Source organism: Danio rerio, chromosome 22, assembly GCF_049306965.1.
Source record: "Danio rerio strain Tuebingen ecotype United States chromosome 22, GRCz12tu, whole genome shotgun sequence".
In the NCBI taxonomy this organism is placed as follows: Eukaryota; Metazoa; Chordata; class Actinopteri; order Cypriniformes; family Danionidae; genus Danio; species Danio rerio.
Window position 1 is genome coordinate 1,822,501 of NC_133197.1, and position 25,499 is coordinate 1,847,999.

Consider the following 25,499-nt stretch of genomic DNA (forward strand, 5'->3'; position numbering starts at 1 on the left):
TTTCGCTCGACATCACGAGCACTGCTCCGTTTGAGCCCTCGCAATCTGCGTTTAGCCGGGAGAGCTCGCGCAGAGCGGAGCTCTCAGTAAGAGACTGTCGGAAAAGTGCTTTTTTTTTCCGTCCTGCGTGTTTTATTTTAAACACAACTAATTTTCTCTTAAATGAGCACAAACAGTTACTAAAGTAGTCAAATCCTTCATTATAGATCTGTGCATTCTTACATTAACTCTGTTATCAAACACAACGAGAGATTCATTTGCTGCTCTTCACTAAATAACTATAGTAACTTTAATCAATATGCAAATACAATTATAAGTGCAGTAGATTTTATAGCTTTATTTAATTTCTGTGTAGGCCATTGATTTTAATAGGCTAAACCTTTTATTTTATTGTCAATATTTTCTAATGTTCGCTATGTATTTTATCATTTGAAGCTATTTGTTTTCCAATATTTTTTACATCCCAACGTTGACAGATTGCTAATCAATAAATAGCTATAGTGCTGTCTGTTGGTTTTAAAGTCAGCTAATGTTATGGAAGGGAATAGATGTTATGGAAAATAGTAATAGTAATGTAACTACCCCCATCATTCCTTCCTCAAGCAAATGTGTAAATATTAGATCTATTCAGCGATAACGTTAATTGCATTGGCATATTTATCTGACATATTCCCAGCTTGTAGTAGTCGATCAAAAAGCTATTTAGTTTCTTATGACAATATACACTAGCAGTGGAATTTACTGTGATGTGACGGGGCTTGATCATAATCAAGGGGCTTGATCAAAGCTTGATCATATTCTTTTTTTTAAAAAAAAAAATCTGTTTCAACAAAAGAATGATCACAGTTACAGCCAGCATCCCACAAAAAGCACTTCGAGCCTCATTTTGTGCATATCAAATCGCAAAATCCAAAAAGCCTTTTGACTGCTTTGAATGGATAATTTTTTTTACCCATTTTTCCATATTGAAATATTATGCTGGGTCTTGAGATTGAATTACTTGCCTAGGTGGGTCCCGGAATAAAAAAGTTTGGGAATCCCTGGTATGCAGCGCAGTAAAAAAGAGGAAGTGTGTCTTGATTGATTGATTAATCTGTTGTTAGTCGAAACAGTTTTGAAATAAGTAAAAACACAAAAGTAATAAAAATAAATTCCTTTTCTCCAACACTTCCTCGTGATGAAAAGTCGGCAAAATCTGATATGTAGTGGGGGAAAAAAGAAGAATGAGTTCATCAGATGCTGGATTCGAACTGAGTTCATGATCAAAAGTGTCAAAACATGTTGCCATGCGCTTTACCTGCTACGCCACTCAAACTGCTATAGACACTACAAAATTTTACACCTTTATATCGGACCATTTCTTTTTTTAATTAATTTACAGCGTGATGTTCAGACCCCGCTGCGTTACCGCGTCAGCTAAAGTCCCCCACTCTTTTTTCTTTTGTTCATAATTCCGGAGGACAAACTTGCAAATAACACAGCTTTTCTCCAGTCTACCTCCAAAAGCAGCACCTCCAATTGACATTCTGTTCAAAGTTTCTCTTCTTGATTGCTTTTGTCGTTGCTTTTTCATTTCATTTAGCCAAAGTTAAAGTCATTAGCATATTCATATGGGGGAGGAGGCAGGGAGGGGTTTTGCGCTCATGCGCTCAGTTTCACATTAAGTCCGATGTACAAAGAGAATATGCGTGGGATTACGAGCACTGCTCCGTTTGAGCCCTCGCAATCTGCGTTTAGCCGGGAGAGCTCGCGCAGAGCGGAGCTCTCAGTAAGGGACCGTCGGAAAAGTGCTTTTTTTTAAAAAAAAAAATTCTTTTTTTTTCTTCTCCGTCCAGCGTGTTTTATTTTAAACACTACTAATTTTCTCTTAAATGAGCACAAACAGTTACTAAAGTAGTCAAATGCTTCATTATATATCTGTGCATTCTTTCATTAACTCTGTTAACTATTAACTATAGTAACTTTAATCAATATGCAAATACAATTAAAAGCAAATTCGTACGTACGGGATTCGGCGTACGTAGTGTTTCATACATCTGAATTTTTTACTGCGTAGGCAATGTTTTAGTATGATTTCAACGCAAGTCTTCATACATAAGGCCCCTCCTGTTTAACAATGTCCTTTAAAGTGGTTTAAAATAGGCACAATATATCGTTTCAGCATTGACATCGCAATATGTGCATCCACAATAGTCACATCGCAAAGATATGCAATGTTGAGTCTGAATTATAGTTGACCAGGAGCTACAGAAATATATTCGATCACTGTAATTATATAGAATTTAAATGATTTATGAAAAAAAAGTCTCAGAATTCTTGTCTCGTTTTTAGTCCACATATCTACATTTCAAAGCGAAAAGAATATTTCAAGTACCTGACTGGCAGATAATTAGGCTTATTTTTTCTTTCTTCTGACTGAAAACAAAACATTTTACTTGCTCAAAGAACTGTTTGACGTTTGGACTAAAAACGAGACAAAAACATAAGAAACCCATTTTTTTCATTATGATTATTCAATTGCTGAATACTGTTAGAAAACAATCAAATAGTGCAATTAAAAAATGCCTAATGAAACTGTATTCATATCGCAATATTTATGACAGAAAAATAAATTTTCACAATATCAGATATGTACTGTATGATGCAGACTAAGTTTAAAACATCTCTTGTTTAAATTATATTGGTTTCAGCTATTGAAATGAAGTGTTGATTAAAGGAATAAGTCATTTAATCCAGTAATATTTGACTTTCTCCGTTTTTCTGGCTGCATCTATCATTTTAAATGTGTTTGTCACATAGACTGTAAAAGTCTAAACAGTGCTTCACACATTTAGCGTTTGTTTTGGCTTTTCAGCATTATTCTAATTTGGCGCGTTTTTGATGATCCGCCGTTGTTCCCGCCTCTTGGGATGACGTCAGCACTGACGCGTTCATTCAGCGTCGAGTCTTCAGAGCTGAGGTGAGTCGTTCTTATGTTTACACAACAATAAAACACAATGTACCGTTTATTTAAGCAACAATCTGCTTTTAGACGCATCAATCTGCGACTAGTTTCTACATGTAGTTCTGTGAGGAAAATATTTTTGTTTTTCGAGTATTTTCAGCGATAACCAATATGAATTTTCCAAGTTTGTATTAGTAAAATCGCAAAGTATGATCTGTGAACGGACATTATAGAACTCGACCATGTCAGATGGGTTCTATGTAGTGTGATGAAAACTTTATTAATTAATAGTTTGAGGTGCTTTTAGTTTTCTAGAGGCTTTATGATTTCCTGTTTATAGATGTGCCACTGCTAACAATCTAATGACATTATTAGTATACTTATTTGAAATTTTAACTACTGAAATAATTGCAAACATTATTATTCTTAATTACTATAATAATTTGTTCATCCTGCAAACACTCAGTATAAATGAAGCTGATCTGTTGCTAAACCTGAATGGCTTGTTTGAGTGTGTTTATGTTTTGTGGTGCATTATGGGTAATGCAGTCAGGGGACCCCCCCAAAAATAGGCGGGCAGCTGGAAGCAGAATGAAAGTTAAAGAGAGACTGAGGGAGAAAAAATAGGGCAATTTATGAGGTCATAATGCCAAGTGCCAATGTGTTTTCTATCATAGAAATGAGGTGACATTTTAAGCAGTACTTTTTTTTTTGTTGTTGGATTAGCTAGTCAGATGTCATCATAACCACCCTTTTTGATGAACTAAAAATATTTCCTAAATATTGCGATTAAAAAAATTAAAACAAGACGAATTTTAAAAATTCAAATTTATGACATCATATATCATTAGGAAAAATGTCGATCTGTTAAAGTTTTAAAGTAAAAAACACTGTAGCCATCTGTCATTTATTAGACATAAAACAAACTGGCCAACACAATCAACTATCCTTAGTCACAATTAGGTAATTGCAATAAAAAATAATCATTAAAACATAATAATAACAATAATAAGCCTCTTTGGTAAAGAAAAAAGTACATTTGAAAATCCCTGGATATAAAATACGTTCAAATGAATTTCATTATTTATGATGGTATAGCAGTTAAACTATGACAAGTGAGCTTATGTATGGGAAAAATTCTGGGCCTTTGTCAGTGAGTGGGTCTTCCGAATCTTCCTGGCTACAGGCCTGAAGAGTTAGAGCACATTTTATGCTGATAGTAAACATGTTTTTAATGGAGTTCTGGCTGTAAAAGTGCAGCTACAGGTATTTCAGGCGCAGGTCAGATTTTCTCCAGGTCATCATTTATTGTATTTATAATAATTTTGTCTAACAAAAATATTAGACCTGTCCAGTTTCATCTGCAATGCATCCCTGATCACCTTCTGAAGTGGTTTGAGCGATCGGATTTATAAAACAAACAAAGTGAGCAAACAGCCTCAAAAACACAGACGTGACGAGATTAACACCTTTTGCTGTGATGTGGCATCTGACAGCTGAGGACTCCGCTTGCCATTAAAGCCTTCGTCGGACAGTTATTTTAAAAAATGTTAAATACGCAGGACGTCCCGGCTGGCTAATGCAGCCAGTTAGTCTAGAACCTCATGGATAGGGGCAGATGTTCATCTGTTAGGAAGTAAGTAACATTAGCCTCACCCTGTTTGGCAGTCTTTCTGAACATACGTTCAATATTTTGTGATAATGACGCCGCTTCCTGCCTTTTCTGCCTCTCTTGCTCTTTTTGACCCACAGCGTTACTCAGTATGTGTTGAGAAGTTTTGTCTTCCTACACTGCAAACTCATAGTGTCACACCCCTATTCATATAATGGTACACTCCAATCTCCTCTGGCCAATCAGGACTGCCTCAAGGGCTTTATTAACTGCACCTGTTCCCACAGTTTGCTACTTTTCGGCATCACATGGCTGAACTGTGCAGAGGGCTGAATTTGATCTCCTTTGTTTTCCTGTGTGTGCGTATTTGACCATGTAAGTGGCTTTTGCATGATTTAAGTTGACTTAAGTGCTCATGTTTGCCATATTTCTGTTTAGTTATGTTCTTTGCTTGTTGGTAAACTGAAGCATTTGTATTTCTGTTATTTCCTTAATGATTACTGACACATTGTATTTCTGTTATTTCCTTGCAGAAAACCACGCACAATCACCGACACGCACACAATCACACAAACACACTCACCGACACACAAACACACACATACCTTTCCTCCTGAGTACAAATCCTTGTCAATGCTAATAAACGCCACTAAATGGAGTGACAAGACTGGACCTCTGTTCTTACCGACAGCACCACTGGCTTCAAGCTAGCTACCTAAACAAGTTGCCTCCTAACCTTCTTTTCGCATCATCAAAGATTGAAATGTTGCCACTCAGTGGGTTATGTCCTGACTCGCGTCACACAATGTGGCTTTGAGGCTGTATGGGATTTGAATCACTGGCCAGAGTTATTTAAAATTACACTTTATTACAAAATATATTAAATATAAATATATTATATAATATTAAATTACATAAAATAATTGAAAGGACAAATTCTGGACCTTTTGGTTGTGGGGGGTTGGTTCGAACATACTTGTAGAATAATTCTGTGGTGTAAGAAAAATGATGATGCCGAAGAAAATCTCAATTAAGATGTTTATTCAGCATAGCAGTCTCAAAATACATGGCAGTACCTTGGGATCACCGGAGTCAGAATGAACCCTGAACATTCCTAAACTCAAACCTTTATATTGTTTTTGATGTCGCCTTTAGATGTTAATGAAGTTGCTCGTCGGCTGTTGACCCAGCTGTTCTCCCTCTCTCTCCATGTTAAAGGGCCATGAATCCCCCTCGTTTCAGCAGGGTGTTTTCACACCTCTACTTTGGAAAAAGTCAGAAAAGTGGGCGTGTCCAGCTCTGTTTAGGGGGGAGTGTCGGAGGAACTAAAGTGGGATTGTGTGGGAGTGTCTATTTGTGCACGCGCGAGTTTCAGAGTCAAAATACACACACACACAGACAGGAGAAGTGTTTAACCTACATGGACATCTGTAGTCGAATTATTTGCCAAATTATTAAATGTTGGACAAACGAGATATTTGATTAGAGGAACTGCTGCAAGCGTGTATTTTTCATGCAATGTTTGATACCGCACGGCGAATGAGAGAAAAAAAAAACTCCGCATTTCCCGGAAACTTAGATGCACACGGCAGGTAGCGTCAGAAAGCCGAATGTGTTATTCCGGTCACAAAATGCGGTGCTAACATTTCTGCACTCAGTGCAATAGTTAACTTAGTTCGATACGAACAAACTGAATAAACAAAGAGCACTGGTCGCTCACTTACCAAATCTGTAGAGACAGGACAATCACCAGCAACTAGAGCCGCGTCTTTATGGAGAGAAGACTACAAGCAAATCCAGATTTCAGCGTTTGCAGATGAGAACAGCTCTCAGGTAAACAATAATCCTCCTTAGACACGTAAGTTATTGTTGTCGAGCGTCGCGTACACTGTTAATCCAGACGTGATCCAGATAAGCTCTCACTGAGAGAAAATGAAAACGAAACTTAACGGCAGCAAACTATAAAAGCAACACTTCATGCTTGTTTTGCCAACACAACGTGGCGTCTTTGTGGTGTAAACACGGTGACACAAATGAATATTAATGAAGTTGCACAGTAGAGCGCGCTGATTGGTTTGAACCAAGCCTTACTCATGCATTAATGCAGCACACTGTAAGACGTAATAAGACTCACTCTGGCACAGATGCCCAGTCTGCACGCTGGAATACACGCTATTATGTCATGACCGTGACGCAGCTTCAAAAATTCGTTTCAAACAGGAAGTACGAATTTACTGGAAATAACGCAAAAACAACCAATTTACACTTTTTAGTGAAATATAGGTGTCCTAATAGTGTTTTTAGCAGTGTGGGACACATATACCACTGTCAACAGCTCAACACATGTGTTTTGGTGTTTCGTGACCCTTTAATGCAGTTTTAACACCATTGATGAGATGGTTGTTTGTGCACCACACCCATCCCCATTCTACAATTGTTACCATTTGGTTGAGATGTAGTCACCTCAACCAATGCAGAGAGAAGACCCTGTTGACTTCTCTTTTCTAAGTCAGCCCTTTTGGGAAATAAACATCAATTCACCATTTAGAGTGAAAGTTGGGTCGAGGCAGACTCATTTCTTACAGTGGTCAGGACTTGGTTTCACTTAAAGCTTCACTCAGTAATGTCTGATTTTATAAGACATACGTTACTGTTTTCGCCTCATTCATTGTACTCATGTCTGAATTTAATGGCTTCAGCTGATTAATCGCATATTGTATCAAGGTATAAACTTTGTAGTGATTTATCATCAATAAATCAGATTTTTTTGTTTCTTCTCCTGAAGCTCTGCCGCCATCAGTGAAGGACGAAGACAGAGTTTATTGAAGGACAGTGAGAAGATGAGTGATCCAGAACCCTGCACAATTAAACAGGAAGAGACTGAAGAACTAATAGGTTTGTGTTTATTCATTACTCTTCAATAATCAGGCTGGAGAACAGTGAGGTTGTTCATTATTAAGCACTTTCGACTAAATACTCTATTGTCCGCTATGTCCACAAGAGGGTGCAGGTGAGCACAATAAGCAAATAAAAACCAGATCAGCTTTAAAGAAAAAAAAAAATCGCTTTTTAAAACGCATAACCTCTCAAACAGCTGTTCTTAAACAAAATATAATTTCCTTAATGTGCAGTAATAACACAAGAAAACAAGCTTTAATAGTTTCATGTTAGTACAATTATATTAATGCAAAGTAGCAATCTGCCCTTTAGAATCAAGCTCAGTCACTACATCTACATAACGGTAATCAAAAGCACAGAGATTAGCATGAATCTATCGTATGTGGGACAAATAAACGTGAGGTTCATACCTGTCAACATTGGGATGTGAAAATAAGGGATCCCCCCACCCTCCAACATTAAACATTCGGATTAAAGAGCAGCGAATAATTCTCTCATTTAGATAAATAACAGAGGTGTGACTTGTACATGTACAGATCCATAATAAAACCATTCGACCGCTTTCCTTACTTTTTGTGCTCATTTAAGACGTAATTTGTTGTGTTTAAAAGAGAACCCACTGATATCGTCATAATTTGTTTTTAGTGACGTTTTTTCCTCGCCGCTGTCGCCACTGGCTTGCATGGTTCGGGACCCGTAGAGCTGCGCATCGATAGATTTGCTCCTCAGGGCTCTCAGTACTGTATATTAAACCACACTGAACTGAGCTAAACTGAACTGACACTTTACATTTACTATAATGTTCTATGTGAAGCTGCTTTGACAGAATCTACATTGTAAAAGCGCTATAGTAACATAGGTGAATTGAATTGATTCAATGTTGTTATTATTATTATTATTATGTGTATACATTTGTTCAAACACGCACCCAAAACCCAGTGTCCACTTTCGCACCACTTCAAATCGCATGTATAGAATCTGTTTGGAAAACCGTGTCTATTTATTATTATGGAGCGCATCTGACAGTCACGCACCGCTACGTGAACCGACTGTTTTGAGGATTGCATAGGAGGGGTTATTTTTATATTTGTTTCAAAGTGTTTTCATGCCTAAATAAATCGAAAGCACGGGACAGATTCACATTTAAAGGGTAAACGAAACCCCCCTGTCTCAGCAGGCTGTTTTCACACCTTTAGTTTGGAAAAGTCAGGAAAGTGGGTGTGTCTAGCTCTGTTTAGGTGGGAGTGTCGAAGGAGGGAAAGAAGGAAGCTTTTGCACAAAAAAAGGCAACCCGGGCTCATTATGGAAACGTAGTCTGGAGACTGCGGAATACGTCCCGGCGGGTACGTACGGCTGCAGTTTTTGTTTTCACGAATCTGCGAGAGGCCGCTGTTGTGCGCGTCTCAGACGCCTCTCCGCGCCCACGCTGATCTCGCGTGAACCCGCCGGAGGCCACTGACCGGATGATTGACTGCGCGACCGGCCAATCGGCCGACCCGCCATCCTCTTTCCCCGAACCCAACCAATCTTACCGATTGACCCGCCCGCCCGCTCGCTTCCCTAAACCCGAGCAACAGTTTACAAAAGCCGTCCAAAAAAAATAAAAGCCCCGATTTTTTTTTTTTTTTTTTTGCGCGCGTTTTCGGATTTCACCGCGTTCTCACCCTGTCACAAAACTCGTTCACTTAATTTTTGGGATTCTGTTTTTGTCTTACCTGATTGCTGGAACCGATCTTCCCCGGACTCGAAACCGGTCGCCGTGGTCGACTCCTCTCTGCATCTCGAGCCTGCCGACGTACACGGTGAGCTGATTGGACAAACGGGTTACAGCGGGGAATCCCTCCACAAGGAGGTAAGCAGTCGGCCGGCAAGCGGAAAAAGGAACGGCGTCACACCGCCCCGCAGCGTTCGCTTGAAAAAAATAAACGCGGCTGTACGTACCCCCCGGGACATATTCCGCTGTCTCCAGAAACGTCCGCGGGATTACGTTTTCAGAATGAGCTTGGGTTGAAAAAAGGAGTTTCCGTTTGGGCACGCGCTGATTTTCAGGCAGGGGAGAAAGACAGTGACTGTGTTTACATGGACATCAGTAATCGAATTATTCATTCATTCATTCATTTTCTTGTCGGCTTAGTCCCTTTATTAATCTGGGGTCGCCACAGCGGAATGAACCGCCAACTTATCCAGCAAGTTTTTACGCAACGGATGCCCTTCCAGCCACAACCCATCTCTGGGAAACATCCACACACACATTCACACACACACTCATACACTACGGACAATTTAGCCAACCCAATTCACCTAAATAATTCGATTACAGTTTCCCCCAAAGTCCAAAGACACCCGATATGTCTTTGGACTTTGGGGGAAACCGTAATCGAATTATTTGCCAAATTATTGATTTGTCGACTTTAACTGCATTTTAGCACTTTCACTTTCATTCAGGAGCATTTCCTGCATGCCCCCTGTGACAAACGATATATTTGATTCGAGGAGCTGCTGGAAGAGTGTTGTTTTAATGGAATGTTTGATACTGCACGCCGAATGGAAAATAAAAACTACATACACAGTAACTTAGAATTTGCTGAAAATAACGCAAAAACAGCCAATTTTCACTTTTTAGTGACATATATGTGTCCTAATAGTGTTTATAGCAGCGTGGGACACATATACGACTGTCAACAGCTCAAAAAAAAAGTGTTTTGGTACACAGGAAGTATCGGCTCTTCAATGTTTATTGCCACCCTTAGTGAAAAGATTGAGAATACGGGAAAATACTATTATGGGATAACAGTGGGATATAATTGTAAAATACGGGAGAATCCTGGGAAAAACAGGCGGGTTGACGGGTATGAAGGATACAGCGCAAATGAGTATTATAATGTTATAATAAAGCAACTATAGTTTTAGGAAACACTCATCATAACTGTTATGTATTTGTGTTTTTTGTGCTCTGTTTCTCTGTGTTTTTTTTCTCTCTCTCGCTCTGTTCTCCCATATCTGCTTTCATGTATTATCAGGTTCCGTTCATTGGTCCATTCAGCTGTCAGTTAATCCTCCCCGGTTACGTCACTCTTATGTCACATCCAATAAGCAAAGACCACCCGTGTTAAAAGCGCGCGCCAGACCACTCGCCTGCCCTTCCTTGCATTATTCTCTTTCTCTGCTTTGTCGTTTGTTTGTATTTATCGCGTGCGTTTAGAAATAACCCGTCTAACTGTGTTTTCTTGTTGCTCGTTTCTGTGTGCACGTTATCCGTCCGTTATTCGTACATCGTTCTTAGTTTATCGCTGTTTACGAGGCTTGGACGAAGCGGACAGGTAAGAAGGTCACGTGACATACATATTGCAACACATAGGACTGCTCTGCTGTCTAGTACACTAGGTTAGGGGCGAGCGCCACTCCTTGTACTTTTTGGATAGATAGAGTAGATAGTTAGGACTCGGAAGATCTTCGTGTGTTAATTATACTGTTTTTCACATAGTTAGTTAGCTAGATGCTTCTGGGGAGTTAGATTCAGTTTGGGTTTTGTTCTTTTCTTTAGCGCCGCCCGCGTCCCTTCTGCTAGCTCTCTTGTTTTTTCCATCTTTATTTGTCTCAGTGTTGTACATATTGTAAATAGTATATTTTTGCCTTACTTACTTTTTCTTTATTTTTGATTGATCATCTGTTGTTGTTGTTAACTTTGGGATTGTAAATAAAAGCACACATTTTTTGGCATTACTTTGGTTGTCTTTCCACTCATTCACTGTTTATATAAATATATTTTAAAGAGCCCATATTATGGTTTTTTGAAAATTCCCCTCCATGTAGTGTGTAACACCGCTCTAAGTGAAGTGAAGTATCCAGCTAAGGTGTAAATCTGTAAGAATACAGTGTTTAAAACTGTTGATTCATCTATAAAAGAGTCGACTCATAGTGCTTCAAACGATTCACGTGCACGCGCAAACCCGGGAGATTTCAAACCTGAGGCCCCGCCCTCTGACGCAAAAACCCAGACACACACACACACACCCACAAACACACGCACACAAACATGCTGGTCGATTGAAGTCACACTGCAGATGGATATTATCGAGGGTCTACCCAAAGATGAAACCTCAGCATTATAACCAAGCAGTTGGAAACTTCTATGCTACAAAGAATACTTCATCGGCGTTTGTTAAAGGAAGGATCAGTAAAGAGTAACTTACTGATGGACGTCAGGATTATTTTCTTCCTCCATTTCTCAAGTGTAAGTACGTGCGATTTAAAGTTGTTGCCTCGTTGACTCGAGCTTGCAAATGTATTTAGTTGTGATTTGTTACTTGTAACCACGTGTTCTGTATCAGGTTAACTGGCTATGTTCTCTTATCGCGTGCAAAGTCACGTTAAAAACGCGACGCGTGCTGCTTTGTTTACGGAGCTCCGTGGTAGAGGTCTGCAATAAATTTCCGAATAAATCGCTGGAGCGGTCGGTAACGGGTTTAATTTGGGACGGCAGCGGGCTGTCTAGCAATATCACGGATATTGCTATGCGAATGAGAAAGAGAGATAGAGCTTTGCTTGTGTGTCTGCTTGTGTGTGTGTGTGTGTGTGTGTGTGTGTTAGTGCGCACGTGCGCGTATGAGAGAGAGAGAGAGAACTTTGTCTGTTTGTGTGTGTGTGCTTGGTGTTGTGTGTGTGTTTATACAGACAGCTTGGCTGTCTGGACTGTATAGCTGGGTGATTTTTGGTTTTGTTCTCCCCCGCTCTTTAGCGGGATCAGGCGCGGCGGGCAGAAAACGGGGCGGGTCGGGCATCGGGACAACAAATTCTTCATATAAGCGGGAGCGGTCGGGTTCAGGCTAAACCTGGCGGGTGCGGGCGGAAGCGGATCGTTGTCGTCCGGAGGTGTGTGTGTGTTTTTGTGTGTGTGTGGCAGCTAAAGTCCACGCCTACACTATGGAGCGTGTATGAACTGTGATTACTTTTATATTGCTGATTAGCTATTGGGCATTACACTCTCTGACTGAAGGCAGTCGACCAATCGTGACAGACTGTAATCGGTCCAATCAGCGCAGATTAGCTTCGCGCTAAGGAGGGGTTTGGGAACAAATGAATCACTGGACGATTCATACGGGGGTTGCTGGGATAAATAGGTAAATAAATGCAGATTATAAGACCATGAAAGTGTTTTTTGACTTTGCATGCATATTAGACTGTTGTTGGAGACCCTTACAACCAAGATATGACCCAATTTCATGTATAATATGGGCTCTTTAATAAACAGTGAATGAGTGGAAAGACAACCAAAGTAATGCCAAAAAATGTGTGCTTTTATTTACAATCCCAAAGTGAACAACAACAACAATGAATTAATAAAAATTTTGTAACAATAACATTGATCAATTTCTAAATGATGCGTCCATACTGAATGAATAATCCTCCATGGTAAACTAGCCTCCTAAAATATAACTTATTTACTTAATTTTCAGATGTGATATTAAAGGTGAGTGAAGATGAGGAGGAACATCAGGTCAAGAGTGAAGGAAAAACTCAAGCAAACACAGATTATAGTGTTTCAATGGACAGAACAGCTGTGAAATCGTTCACATGCTCCGAGTGTGGAAAGAGTTTCAGACGACCGTCAGGTTTATCACAACATAGGAAGATCCACACTGGTGTGAGAGAGTTTGTCTGCTCTGAGTGTGAGAAGTCTTTTATTAAAGCTGGAGACTTGAGACGACACCAGAGGATCCACACCGGAGAGAAACCGTACAGGTGTTCACACTGCGAGAAGACGTTCAGTCTCTTACAACCACTGAAAGTACATGAGAAGATTCACACTGGAGAGAAACCGTACACGTGTAGTCAGTGTGGGAAGAGTTTCAGACAATCATCATCTCTTTATAAACACTTGAAGATCCACACTGGAGAAAAGAAACACCAGTGTGATCAATGCAGCAAAGCATTTTCGAGGCCTGCAGATCTGAACGTCCATCTTAGAGTTCATACAAAGGAGAAGCCGTATTCATGTTCTGAGTGTGGAAAGAGGTTTACACGGCAGTCAAATTTAACAATGCACCAGAAGATCCACACGGGTGTGCGAGAACTTGTGTGCTTTGAGTGTGGGAAATCTTTTATTAGAGCTGGAGACTTGAAACAGCACCAGATGAATCACACCGGAGAGAAGCCGTACGTGTGTTCACACTGCAACAAGAGATTCGGTCATTTAGGAGGTCTGAAAACGCATGAGAGGATTCACACCGGAGAGAAACCGTACACATGTATTCAATGTGGGAAGAGTTTCACACAGTTAGCACATCTTAATGAACACATGCTGATCCACACTGCAGAGAAAACGCACAAGTGTGATCAATGCGGGAAAGCATTTTTGAGGCCTTACGAGTTGAAGAGACATCTTAGAGTTCATATAAAGGAGACGCCTTTGTTCGGAAAGAGTTTTACACATCAACACAATTCACCTTCCTGAAAACTCTTCTCTGCATTCACAAAATCAGATTTCACAGTTGAATGTATGTTAATGAATTCCAACATGTGCACTAGAGCTTTGGGTTCGGGTGGGTTTGGGCTTAATTTCTATCATTTTAGACCGGGCCAGACTTGGGTAAATGAAAAGTCACGTAATGCATTTCGATTAATGTGAGAAAGTCATCAAATCGTTTGTTACAACATTAAAATCCCTGCAAAGGTGAAACGAATGATGGCGGAGACGTCAAAAAGAGCGAATTTTGAGTGTGGTCATGCCGGCCGCCAGTTCAAAAAGAACGGTCATTCTAGCCGCCAAGGGATTTCGGCGATCGCTCATACACTGCGTATTACGGTTGTGGGTGTAACGAGGAGACTGACACGGAGGGATGCAGTATGCAGTATTTATTAATCACACTCTCACTCAAACATTCAATTTGCACAAAGATGCGAACACACAACAACAGTAGCAGTAAAGGTTTTAAGGCTGGCGGCTGACAGGCACAGAATGATTTACCAGGCATGGGTCAAAAGCAGTCGGCGTGATTCAGAGTCCGTGTATCAGGCTTGGGTCGTGGGCAGGCAGCGAGTATCAGAGTCCGTGTATCAGGCTTGGGTCGTGGGCAGGCAGCGAGTATCAGAGTCTGTGTATCAGGCTTGGGTCGTGGGCAGGCAGAAGGCAAAGCAGAGTCAGGAACAGGCTGGAGTAATGCACAGGAGATCAGGCAGGATATAACGCTCAGTAATGCTGGCCGGGGCTGAACAAGACTTCGCACTGAGTGAAGGTTTGAGTGCGGCTTATAAAGGGTACGTGGGTCATTAACTGAATGGAGAACAGGTGTGCACGATCAGTGTAAGTGGATGATGTAATGCTAGAAGTCCGGAGATGGCGGCCTCTGCTGGCCAGCGAGGGGAATGACTGGGACCGAGTCGGTGACAGTGGGAATATAAATTTATATTTATATAATTAATTTTTTTTAAAGTTGTTTCCAGGGTGTGACAGACCTTAACATGTCTTAGTCTCCGGAGCCCTGAAGGTCTCCAAAGTAATGCAAATGATCAGTTAACTTGTTTTCTTCTTTCGGTCAACTGGATAGGCGGTTTCTGTCCCCAGAACATGATGAGACCAGGCCTGAAAAAGCAGTTTACCCTGCTGACTACAACCTTTCATTTGCATGCTTTGTTTGACTGTCCCGACCTACATGTATCAAACTGTATAAATGTATAATGTTTGCTGTGGAGTTTAGAGTTTGCTTTCGATGACGCCACAGCCACGCCGAGTTCTTCTTATTAAAAAGGATTCCGCTTTGAAGACAACCGAAAGATTCTCCCTGGTTTTTTGGGCTCTTAGAAGTTTACAACACGGTAGAGCGGTAAACAGCAATGAACAACAAGCTGACAGGAAAGATATCGAGGTCACTCGCTTTATTGAAACTGCTGTCATGGAAAATGAAATGGATGTTCTTGGCTGGTGGAAGAAACAATCCTACCCCAAACATGCTAAATTAGCCAGACCAGTACTATGTATCCCGGCCAGTAGGGGCAGCAGTGTACAGGCTGATTTATACTTCTGCTTCAAGCGCACGCGTATGCAACGGCGCAGCCTATGCAGACGCATATCCCTTGCTGTCGGCGTCGCAGACACGCACCTTTAAGAAATGTAACTACACGTCGCAACAACGCGTAGAGCAAGCTCTGTGATTGGTCAGCTTGGTAGCGCTGTCGAGTGTGGGCAAGACCAAGAGCCGCGCAAGCCTGATGGAGCAACTGTTTACAAGTGTGAAGTCCCGTAAAGGAGCTCCGGATGGAAAGTTTTGTTTTGTGTGTACCTCATAGTTAAAGTTGTTGCACGTCCGCCAGTTCCTGCCTTTAAATGAGCTTAAACCACTTATAGATCAAGGAAGTGCTCAGGAAAAACAAAACACCAGCGAAGAAACTCGACACAGAGACACATTAAGATCTCACTGCCAACTAGCGTTTCGGAAGTGTATTGCAGAGCAACAGAAACAGTGAGCAGAAGTATTAATGCACAGTTACGCAGGATTAAGGGTGTTCAGTGCTGATCAGTAAGCGCAGGACTGTGCTAAAGCCATCTACAGTCGATTCAATAATGTTCCTCTATAATAACACGTAGCCTAATCTTGCTGAGTAAAGGATTTCAAAGTCATTCATTTATTTATTTTCTTTTCAGCTTAGTCCCTTTATTAATCTGGGGTCGCCACAGCGGAACGAACCGCCAACTTATTCAGCATCTTTTTCAAGCAGAGGATGCCCTTCCAGCAGCAACACTTCACTGGGAAGCATTCATTCACACTCATTCACACACATGCACAAAGGACAATTTTAGCTCACCCAATTCACCTACCACATGTCATTAGACTTGTGGGGGAAACCGAAACCCACGCGAACACAGGGAGAACATGCAAACTCCACACAGAATCGCCAACTGACCCAGCCAAGGCTGGAACCAGCGACCTTCTTACTGTGAGGCGACAGCACTTCCTACTGCGCCACCGCGTCGCCCGGATTTTCAAATTATAACTAAATATTAATTAAACGATAAAATCATAATGTAGTCAGGGTATACAGGCTAATGTTGGCATTATTATTTCATTATTCTGCTTCACCGTCGCCTTAATGCCACAAATCCTGCAAAGCGTTTATTTTAAGTTCATTATTGCCAAATTCCCGTCATCATTTATCATTTATTTTAATTTCATTTGTTAAGAAAGACTTCTTTTCATTGGTGTTTTGGTCAGTTTAAAGGATGAGTGTATGTACCTAGGCCTGTTTAGATTGCTGAAGATGTTACGATGTTACAGAGGACTTATTTTATTTCCTTGTTCCAACTTCCAAGTGCCCTATAGCCTATGTTTGTTATGAATAAATTATGTTAAAACGCGTATAAACGACTCGTTCATGAAAAAAGGCAAAAGAGCTGTGTGCATGTGCACATATGAATAATGTCGGCTATAAACGGGTTCAGGATTTTAAAAAGCTGTCAATCAAAATGTACTTGTCGGGCCGAATTCTGTCAGACTCGAGCCCTATCGGGCTTAACTTTTATGGCCTGATTACAGATCTGATGTGCACGCTAAATAACAATTAGCATAATCCCCATCTGTGTAATTACATGTCCAGCAGTGCAGTGGAATATCCATTGGCTTGACTCCAGTATGTTTGGTAAATGCCAAAAAACACTTTATGCCTAAAAATGACGGTGGATAAGTGGTTAGCACTGTTGCCTCACTGCAAGAAGGTCGCTGGTTTGAGCCTCGGCTGGGTCAGTTGGTGTTTCTGTGTGGAGTTTGCCTGTTCTCCCCATGTTGGCTTGGGTTTCCTCTGGGTGCTCTCGTTTTCCCCACAGTCCAAAGACATGCGCTTTAGGGGAAATAAATAAACTAAATTGGCCATGGTGTATGGGTGTTTTTCAGTACTGTGTTGCGGCTGGAAGGGCATCCGCTGCGTAAAACATGTCGGAATAGTTGGGGGTTCATTCCGTTGTAGCGACCCCTGATAAATAAGAGACTAAGCTGAAGTCATGGTGGCGCATGATGTCATGGTGGCGCAGTGGGTAGCACAATCGCCTCACAGCAAGAAGGTCGCTGGTTTAAACCTTGGCTGGGTCAATTGGCGTTTCTGTGTGGAGTTTGCATGTTCTTCCTGTGTTTTTGTAGGTTTCCTCCAGGTGCTCCGGTTTCCTCCACAGGCTAATGATATGCGCTATAGGGGATCTTTTAGGGAGACTTTTCCTGTTCCTGAAAATGATTCCGATACCTACATCAGCAATGTTCGTTCAATTGAATAGCTATACATAGAATGGTGTATATTGTAATATACTTTACATGCATTTCCCAAATTGTGTTTTAATTTTTTTTTTATTTGTTTATTATCTGTTTTTGTCCCATCACTGTCATGGAAACTTGTCACAAAAGCAAATCCTCCTATGTGTAAACAAACCTGCCAATAAAACTCTGATCCTGATTAAGTGGCGAGTCTTTTTAGGGTCTTTGGTTGTGTTCGAAATGCCATACTTGCTTTATGCCCAGTATATAGTACACACTGGTTTTGGATGTCTTTGTCTGTCACACCCATTTCAGGTCTTTCAGTCTCTGTTAATGAGCTGATGATCTGAATCAGGTGTGTTTGGTTAGGATAGACATGGTAAGAGTGCAGAGCTGGTGGTCCTCCAGGAACGTGGTTGAGAAACACCGCACTATTCAAACACTTTCAACACAGGCTCATTCTGAAAATGTACCGCTATATACATACTTTTTTTGCCATTTTTGTTTTCGCGAATCCACCAGAGCGCGACGTGTACACTTTTTTCAGATTTCAAGTTTCTCTCTCGAGTGACGTCCGCACCTGCTTTTCTCACATAAATCCATCAGAGGCTGCTGTTGACTCACTGACTGACTGACTGACTGACCGACCAACCGATTGACTAACCCACCCTCCTCCTTTCCTAAACCCAACAAATAGTGTTTTCAAAAGCTCCAATTGACCAGCGCACACCCACTTCCCTAAACCCAACCAACAGTGTTTTCAAAAGCAATCTAGAAAAAGAGTGGCCTCCTGATTTTAACCCCGTTTTCAGATTTTACCACATTCTCACCCTGTTATTTACTTGTTTATTTAATTTTTTGGATTCTGTTTTTGTTTTGCCCACTTTCTGGGATCGCTCTTCACTGGACTCAAACCCCGTCATCGTGGTCGACTCCTCTTTGGGTCTCAAGTCTGCCAATGTACATGGTGAGCCACTGGGCAAACTAGTAACAGCGGGGAAAGCCGTCCACACGGAGGTTAGCGGTCAGCTAGTACATATGAAAAACTACTGCGTCAAACCGCTTCAAATCGTTTGTTTTAAAGACAAATGCAGCCATTCGTACTTCTGGCTACATAATTCACGATCTCCAGAAATGTATATAGGGCTACGTTTTCTGATTGAGCCTATTTTAAACATTTTTCAAAGCGTTTGATGTCTCAACCACAAAATAGCTATGTATTTATAATATTTATTAAGCAATTAACTGGATGACATAATGTACAAATAATGCATTATATGTAGATTAATGTATGATGATAGTGTTTAAAGCTATTTAAGAGATCATATACTGTATTATAAAGTACATTTCAACAGTGGTAATCTGTTTAGCTTAAATGAAATTGGAGTGATCCACATATATTGTGCGTTTGGTCGTCGACATGCGTATCAAATGTATTTGACCTTAATCACAAACTTGAATATACTTTCATTTTAAGATGTCGCTTAGATTTAAGTAAAGAGCTGTATACTTTTACACAGCTGCAGCCTAGTACTGGGAAACACCCATACACACTCATTCTCTCTCTCACACACACACATACACTATGGCCAATTTAGTTAATCAACTCCCCTATAGCGCATGTGTTTGGACTCTGGAGGACCTGGAGGAAACCCTCAGCAACATGGGGAGAGCGTGCAAACTCCATACAGAAATACCAACTGACCCAGCCGCGACTCAAACCAGCAGCCTTCTTGCTGTGAGGTAACCACTGAGCCATCGTGTTGCCCAATTTGTGTACTATTCATTGAAGTATGTGTTACATCCTGCTCGTTGGAGCTTGTGTACTGATTTGAGTTGTATTTAACAGATTCTGGATAATATAGTACCGCATGCATAGAGAATAACATACACACTGAATACTGCAGAGGAGGTATGGCATTTCAAAACACAGCCGTTAGTGCTTCACACTCCAGTCCGGTAGGTGTCGGTAGTGCGGCTTTTACTTGGTTTGCCTGCCGCCGCAAAACAACGAGATAAAGAGTCTTCAGAGCTGAGGTGAGTCGTTGACGCTTTTTCTCGTGTTTACACAACAATAAAACACACTTTACAGTTTATTAAAGCGACAATCTGCGACTAGTTTCTGCATTGAGTTCACCTCTATCTGTGTGTCTGCTGACCAAAACAATACAGCAGGCAGAGAGGAGCTCTGAGAGGACAATATGAGTGAATGTGTTTGTTTACTCTGCTTGTTTAAGTTTATCAACGTTTGTGTTTGTAATATCGCAAAGTATGATCTGTGAAGGGAATTTTGGGAATCATCTGCGGCAGATCTATGAAGTTTGCTGCAGAAAACAGCAAATTAACAGTTTGTGGTGCTTTATATTTGGGATAAATGCTTGGTATTTAAACTAGATGTTGATTTGAATGCAAAATCACGTAAACCCTCAGTATATAAGCTGATCTGCCAATCCTGAATGTTTTTGTTTATTTATTTAGTTTTTTTGAATGATTATTTTTTTTTATTTGCAATCAGGACAGTGGTTATAGGTGTCTCATGTCATTATATACAATATTATAGCCAACTATTATACATTCGTCCATCGGCTAGTAATTAAGGTGTTTTGTGAAGGGTAAAATTAACAAAAATTAAAATTAAAGTAAAAAGATGCATCTTTCAAGATACTTTCTCCAAAAACTCGCATAGAGGATTCCAGATATGCCAGAAATCAGCAGAGCCATAAGTCATTTTTTCCGAGGGTAAGAAAATGGCAATCTGATTTATCCACATGTTGACAGAAGGAATGTTAGGAGAGGACCACAACATAATACATTTTCTTGCGAGATATGTACAAAAGTGTAACAGATTCTGAATAGGTTTTCAGTTGTTTTAGTCTGAGGTTCAACCATATTATCAGAGCTGCTTAAATCCTCTCCATGTCAATAGTTCCTACTTTATCCTCATTCATTGTACTGATGTCTTTAGATCCACAAGTTCATCACATGTAGTTAATTTGCTTGATCTCTGCTGACTTGAGAAACTTACAATCACATGATAGATCACCTGCAAGATTTCATCATTCAGTGTAAATGAATCAGATTTCTCTTTCTTCTCCTGAAGCTCTGCCGCCATCAGTGAAAGACAAAGACAGAGTTTATTGAAGGACAGTGAGAAGATGAGTGATCCAGAACCCTGCAGAATTAAACAGGAAGAGACTGAAGAACTAATAGGTTTGCGTTTATTCATTACTCTTCAATAATGAGGCCGAAGAACAGTGAGGTTGTTAATCATTAACGTAGACATTGTGTGTGCTCACAACATTTGTGCTCACAGCATTTGTCATTAAAGTAACGCCAGAGGTAGTTAGTAGATCTGTGTAAAATGCCTGCCACCACAGCTGGAAAAAAATCCTAAAGGAAACACTGACATACATTGTTGCCATTAAATGAATATTTAGTTCAGTAGTTCAGATTAATCAAGTAAAATAAAAATGTTAAAATGCACTAGATTATCAGTGGATGTGCTCAGTGAAGTGATGATCAGTGTACCCTGTCAAAAACTCGCCTTTTATAATGTTACTTGCTTATATTTCAGATGTGATTGTGAAGGAGGAGAGTGAAGAACTGAGTGAAGATGAGGAGAAACATCATGTCAAAAGTGAAACTGAAACTGAGACCAATGCAGAACACAGTATCTTAATGGAAAGCACAACAGTGAAATGTTTCACCTGCACTCAGTGTGGAAAGAGTTTCAAGCACAAATGCTCTCTCAACGTCCACATGAAGATCCACACTGGAGAGAAACGCTACAAGTGTTCACACTGCGAGAAGAGCTTCATTCATACAGGACATTTAAAACGGCACCAGAGGACTCATAGTAGAGAGAAACCGTTTCATTGCACTGCTTGTGGGAAGAGTTTCAAACATTTGTGTTCACTGCAAAAACATTCAGTCAAGCTTCACGGTAAGTAAATCATGCACAGTTCCATTTGTTCCAGTTGTTCAGTATTTCTGGATTTAGTTTCAGTTTGTTCAGTATTACTGGATTTAGCTTCAGTTTGTTTAGTATTACTGGATTTAGTTTCAGTTTGTTTAGTATTTCTGGATTTAGCTTCAGTTTGTTCAGTGTTACTGGATTTAGTTTCAGTTTGTTCAGTATTTCTGGATTTAGTTTCAGTTTGTTCAGTATTACTGGATTTGGCTTCAGTTTGTTCAGTATTTCTGAATTTAGCTTCAGTTTGTTCAGTATTACTGGTTTTAGTTTCAGTTTGTTCAGTATTTCTGGATTTAGTTTCAGTTTGTTTAGTATTTCTGGATTTAGCTTCAGTTTGTTCAGTATTACTGGATTTAGTTTCAGTTTGTTCAGTATTTCTGGTTTTAGTTTCAGTTTGTTCAGTATTTCTGGATTTAGTTTCAGTTTGTTTAGTATTTCTGGATTTAGCTTCAGTTTGTTCAGTATTACTGGTTTTAGTTTCAGTTTGTTCAGTACTTCTGGACTTAGTTTCAGTTTGTTTCATTATTACTGTATTTAGTTTCAGTTTGTTCAGCATTACAGGATTTAGTTTCAGTTTGTTCAGTATTTCTGGATTTAGTTTCAGTTTGTTTCATTATTACTGGATTTTGTTCAGTATTTCTGGATTTATTTAGGATGATGTCAAACACCAGATGGGTATTCTTGTGTGTCCATGTTCGGCGCGTCTTTGTTGTCCTTTAGTATGACATCATATAATCTTACAGTGTGACATGAGTAAAATGTTTATGCTGTCAGACATGCTGCAGTCTTATAAGATTATTAAAAGTTGCACAATGTGAGCCAGGCTTTTACAGTTAAGACTTATATATGGACATCTGCTAGGGCATGCTATAGGAAATGGTTTCACTTGTTACTGTTTCGACTTAATAAGAGGAGTGTAAACTGCACAGGCTTAATGTTTAATGTGTAAAGTTTTGGATGTGTAACGCACAGCCTACAGCAGAGCTAATCCTTTAATGATGTTCATGCCTAATCAACTGTTGAGAAGATGCATTGATTAAAAGAGTTTTCGACATGTTTGTTGATTAGAGAGTTGCGTGCCTAATTTACATCTCTTTCTTAAAACGTAACTGTTTCTTTATTTAATTTTCAGACCTGATTGTGAAGGAGGAGGTGACTGAAGAACTGACTGAAGACATGAAGGACCACCTTATTGTTCATACAAATGAGAAGATACACTCCTGCTCTTGGTGTGGAAAGAGTTTTATACAGCAGTCGCATTTACGAAAACATCAGAGGATCCACACCGGAGAGAAACCGTGCACGTGTCCTCAGTGTGGCACGAGTTTCACACAATCGTCAAACCTTCTTCGACACATGCTGATCCACACTGGAGAGAAAACACACAAGTGTGATCAATGCGGGAAAACATTTTTCAGGCCTTCAGAGCTGACGATCCATCTTAGAGTTCATACCAAGGAGAAGCCTTATTCATGCTCTGAGTGTGGAAAGAGTTTTACACGGCAGACACACTTAAAATCACATCAGAACGTCCACACTGGCGTGAGAGAGTTTGTGTGCTTCATGTGTGAGAAGACTTTTATTAGAGCTGCGGAGTTAAAGCGTCACATGAGGACCCACACCGGAGAGAAACCGTACGTGTGTTCACACTGCAACAAGAGATTCGGTCAATTAGGGGGTCTGAAAACACACGAGAGAATTCACACTGGAGAGAAACCCTACACATGTACTGAGTGTGGGAAGAGTTTCTCACAATTAGCAGGTCTTAATGAACACATGCTGATCCACACTGCAGAGAAAACACACAAGTGTGATCAATGCGGGAAATCATTTTTGAGGCCTTATGAGTTGAACAGACATCTTAGAGTTCATACATAGAACAAGTCTTTGTTAGTAAGAAGTTTTACACATCAACGCAATTCACCTTCCTGAAAACTCTTGTCTGCATTGTCAAAGTCAGATTTCACAGTTAAACTTGTGTATGTTGATGAATTCCAATCATTTGTTAAAGGGTCACGAAACACCAAAACACATGTGTTGAGCTGTTGACATTGGTATATGTGTCCCACACTGCTAAAAACACTATTAGGACACCTATATTTCACTAAAAAGTGTAAATTGGTTGTTTTTGCGTTATTTCAAGCAAATTCGTACTTCCTGTTTAAAACGAATTTTTAAAGCTGCGTCACGGTCATGACATAATAGCGTGTATTCCAGCGTGCAGACTGGACGTCTGTGCCAGAGTGAGTCTTATTACGTCTTACAGTGTGCTGCATTAATGCATGAGTAAGGCTTGGTTCAAACCAATCAGCGCGCTCTATTGTGCAACTTCATTAATATTCATTACTGTCACAGTGCTTAGACGACAGAGACGCCACGTTGTGTTGGCAAAACAAGCGTGAAGTGTTGCTTTTATAGTTTGCTGCAGTTCAGTTTTGTTTTCATTTTCTCTCTGTGAGAGCTCAGCTGGAGTCACGTGTGGATTAACAGTGTACGCGACGCTCAACAACAATAACTTACGTGTCTAAGGAGGAACATTGTTTACCTGAGAGCTGTTCTCATCTGCAAACGCTGAGATCCGGATTCACTTGTAGTCTCCTCTTAATAAAGACGCGGCTCTAGTTGCTGGTGATTGTCCTGTCTCTACAGATTTGGTAAGTGAGCGACCAGTGCTCTTTATTTATTCAGTTTGTTCGTATCGAACTAAGTTAACTATTGCACCGAGTGTAAACATGTTAGCACCACAACCAAACTTTAACCTCGTGTAGGGTTTTTACCGCATTTAGTGACCGGAATAACACACGCGGCTTTCTGACACTACCTGCCGTGTGCATCTAAGTTTCCGGGAAATGCGGAGGGTTTTTCTCTCATTCGCCGTGCGGTATCAAACATTGCTTGAAAAATACACGCTTAGAGCAGTTCCTCAATCAAATATCTCGTTTGTCGGGAGGGACATGAATGAATTCCCTGAATGAAAGAGTCAAACTGCAGTTAAAGTCCAACATTTAATAATTTGGCAAATAATTCCACTACAGATGTCCATGTAAACACCATCACTTTCTCCCCTGCGTGTGTGGTTGTGTGTTTTGACTCTGAAAGTCAGCGCGTGCCCAAATAGACACTCCCACACCATGCCTCTTTTCTTCCTCCGACACTCCCCCCTAAACAGAGCTGGACACGCCCACTTTTCTGACTTTTTCCAAAGTAGAGGTGTGAAAACACCCTGCTGAAACGAGGGGGATTCATGGCCCTTTAATGGGACAACATCTAGCATAACTAGCATAATCCCCACCTGTGTAATCACATGTCCAGCTCTGCAGTGGAATATCCATTGGCTTGACTTCAGTATGTTTGGTAAATGCAGTTAATGCCTAAAAATGTTGGTGGCTCAGTGGCTAGCATTGTCATCTGACAGCAAGAAGGTCGCTGGTTCGAGTCCCAGCTGGGTCAGTTGGCTTTTCTGTGAGGAGTTGCATGTTCTCCTCATCTTGGTGTGCTCCGGTTTCTCCCACAGTCCAAACACATGCGCTATATGGGAAATGAATGAACTAAATTGGCTGTAGTGTATGAGTGTGTTTGGGTGTTTCCCAGTACTGGGTTGTAGCCGGAAGGGCATCCGCTGTGTAAAACATATGCTGGAAAAGTTGGCGGTTCATTTTGCTGTGGCGACCCCTGATAAATAAGGGACTAAGCTGACGGAGAATTAATAAATGAATGTGTATTGCAATGCACTTTGCTAAATGCTAAATTGTATACTTTTATTTTTATTCCATTATTTTCTGTGTTTTTCTCCGATGTGTGAATAAACCTGGCAATAAAGCTATGATTCAGTTTCGA

General features: G+C 40.5%; 2 protein-coding genes across 6 annotated transcripts in view; both read left to right on the forward strand.

Annotated features, from left to right (window-relative positions):
* The window catches only part of si:dkey-1b17.8, a 27,958-nt gene extending 25,219 nt beyond the window's left edge, over positions 1–2,739 (forward strand). For 3 of the 5 annotated variants that reach the window (XM_073936163.1, XM_073936164.1, XM_073936165.1), the window contains exon 3: positions 1–2,739. This exon is cut by the window's left edge and continues 2,171 nt beyond it. The gene's annotated coding sequence lies outside the window, so the exon portion shown is untranslated. The other 2 variants (XR_012397291.1, XR_012397290.1) reach the window with 1 other exon arrangement.
* Positions 2,740–2,907: 168 nt separating this feature from the next.
* Positions 2,908–25,499, forward strand: si:dkey-1b17.9. Its single transcript, XM_009295810.5, has 7 exons — positions 2,908–2,959; positions 7,342–7,451; positions 12,911–13,905; positions 19,653–19,726; positions 20,790–20,899; positions 21,264–21,632; positions 22,795–25,499. The coding sequence occupies exons 1-7, from the start codon at positions 2,910–2,912 to the stop codon at positions 23,538–23,540; spliced, it is 2,454 nt and encodes an 817-aa protein (XP_009294085.2). The 5' UTR covers positions 2,908–2,909; the 3' UTR covers positions 23,541–25,499.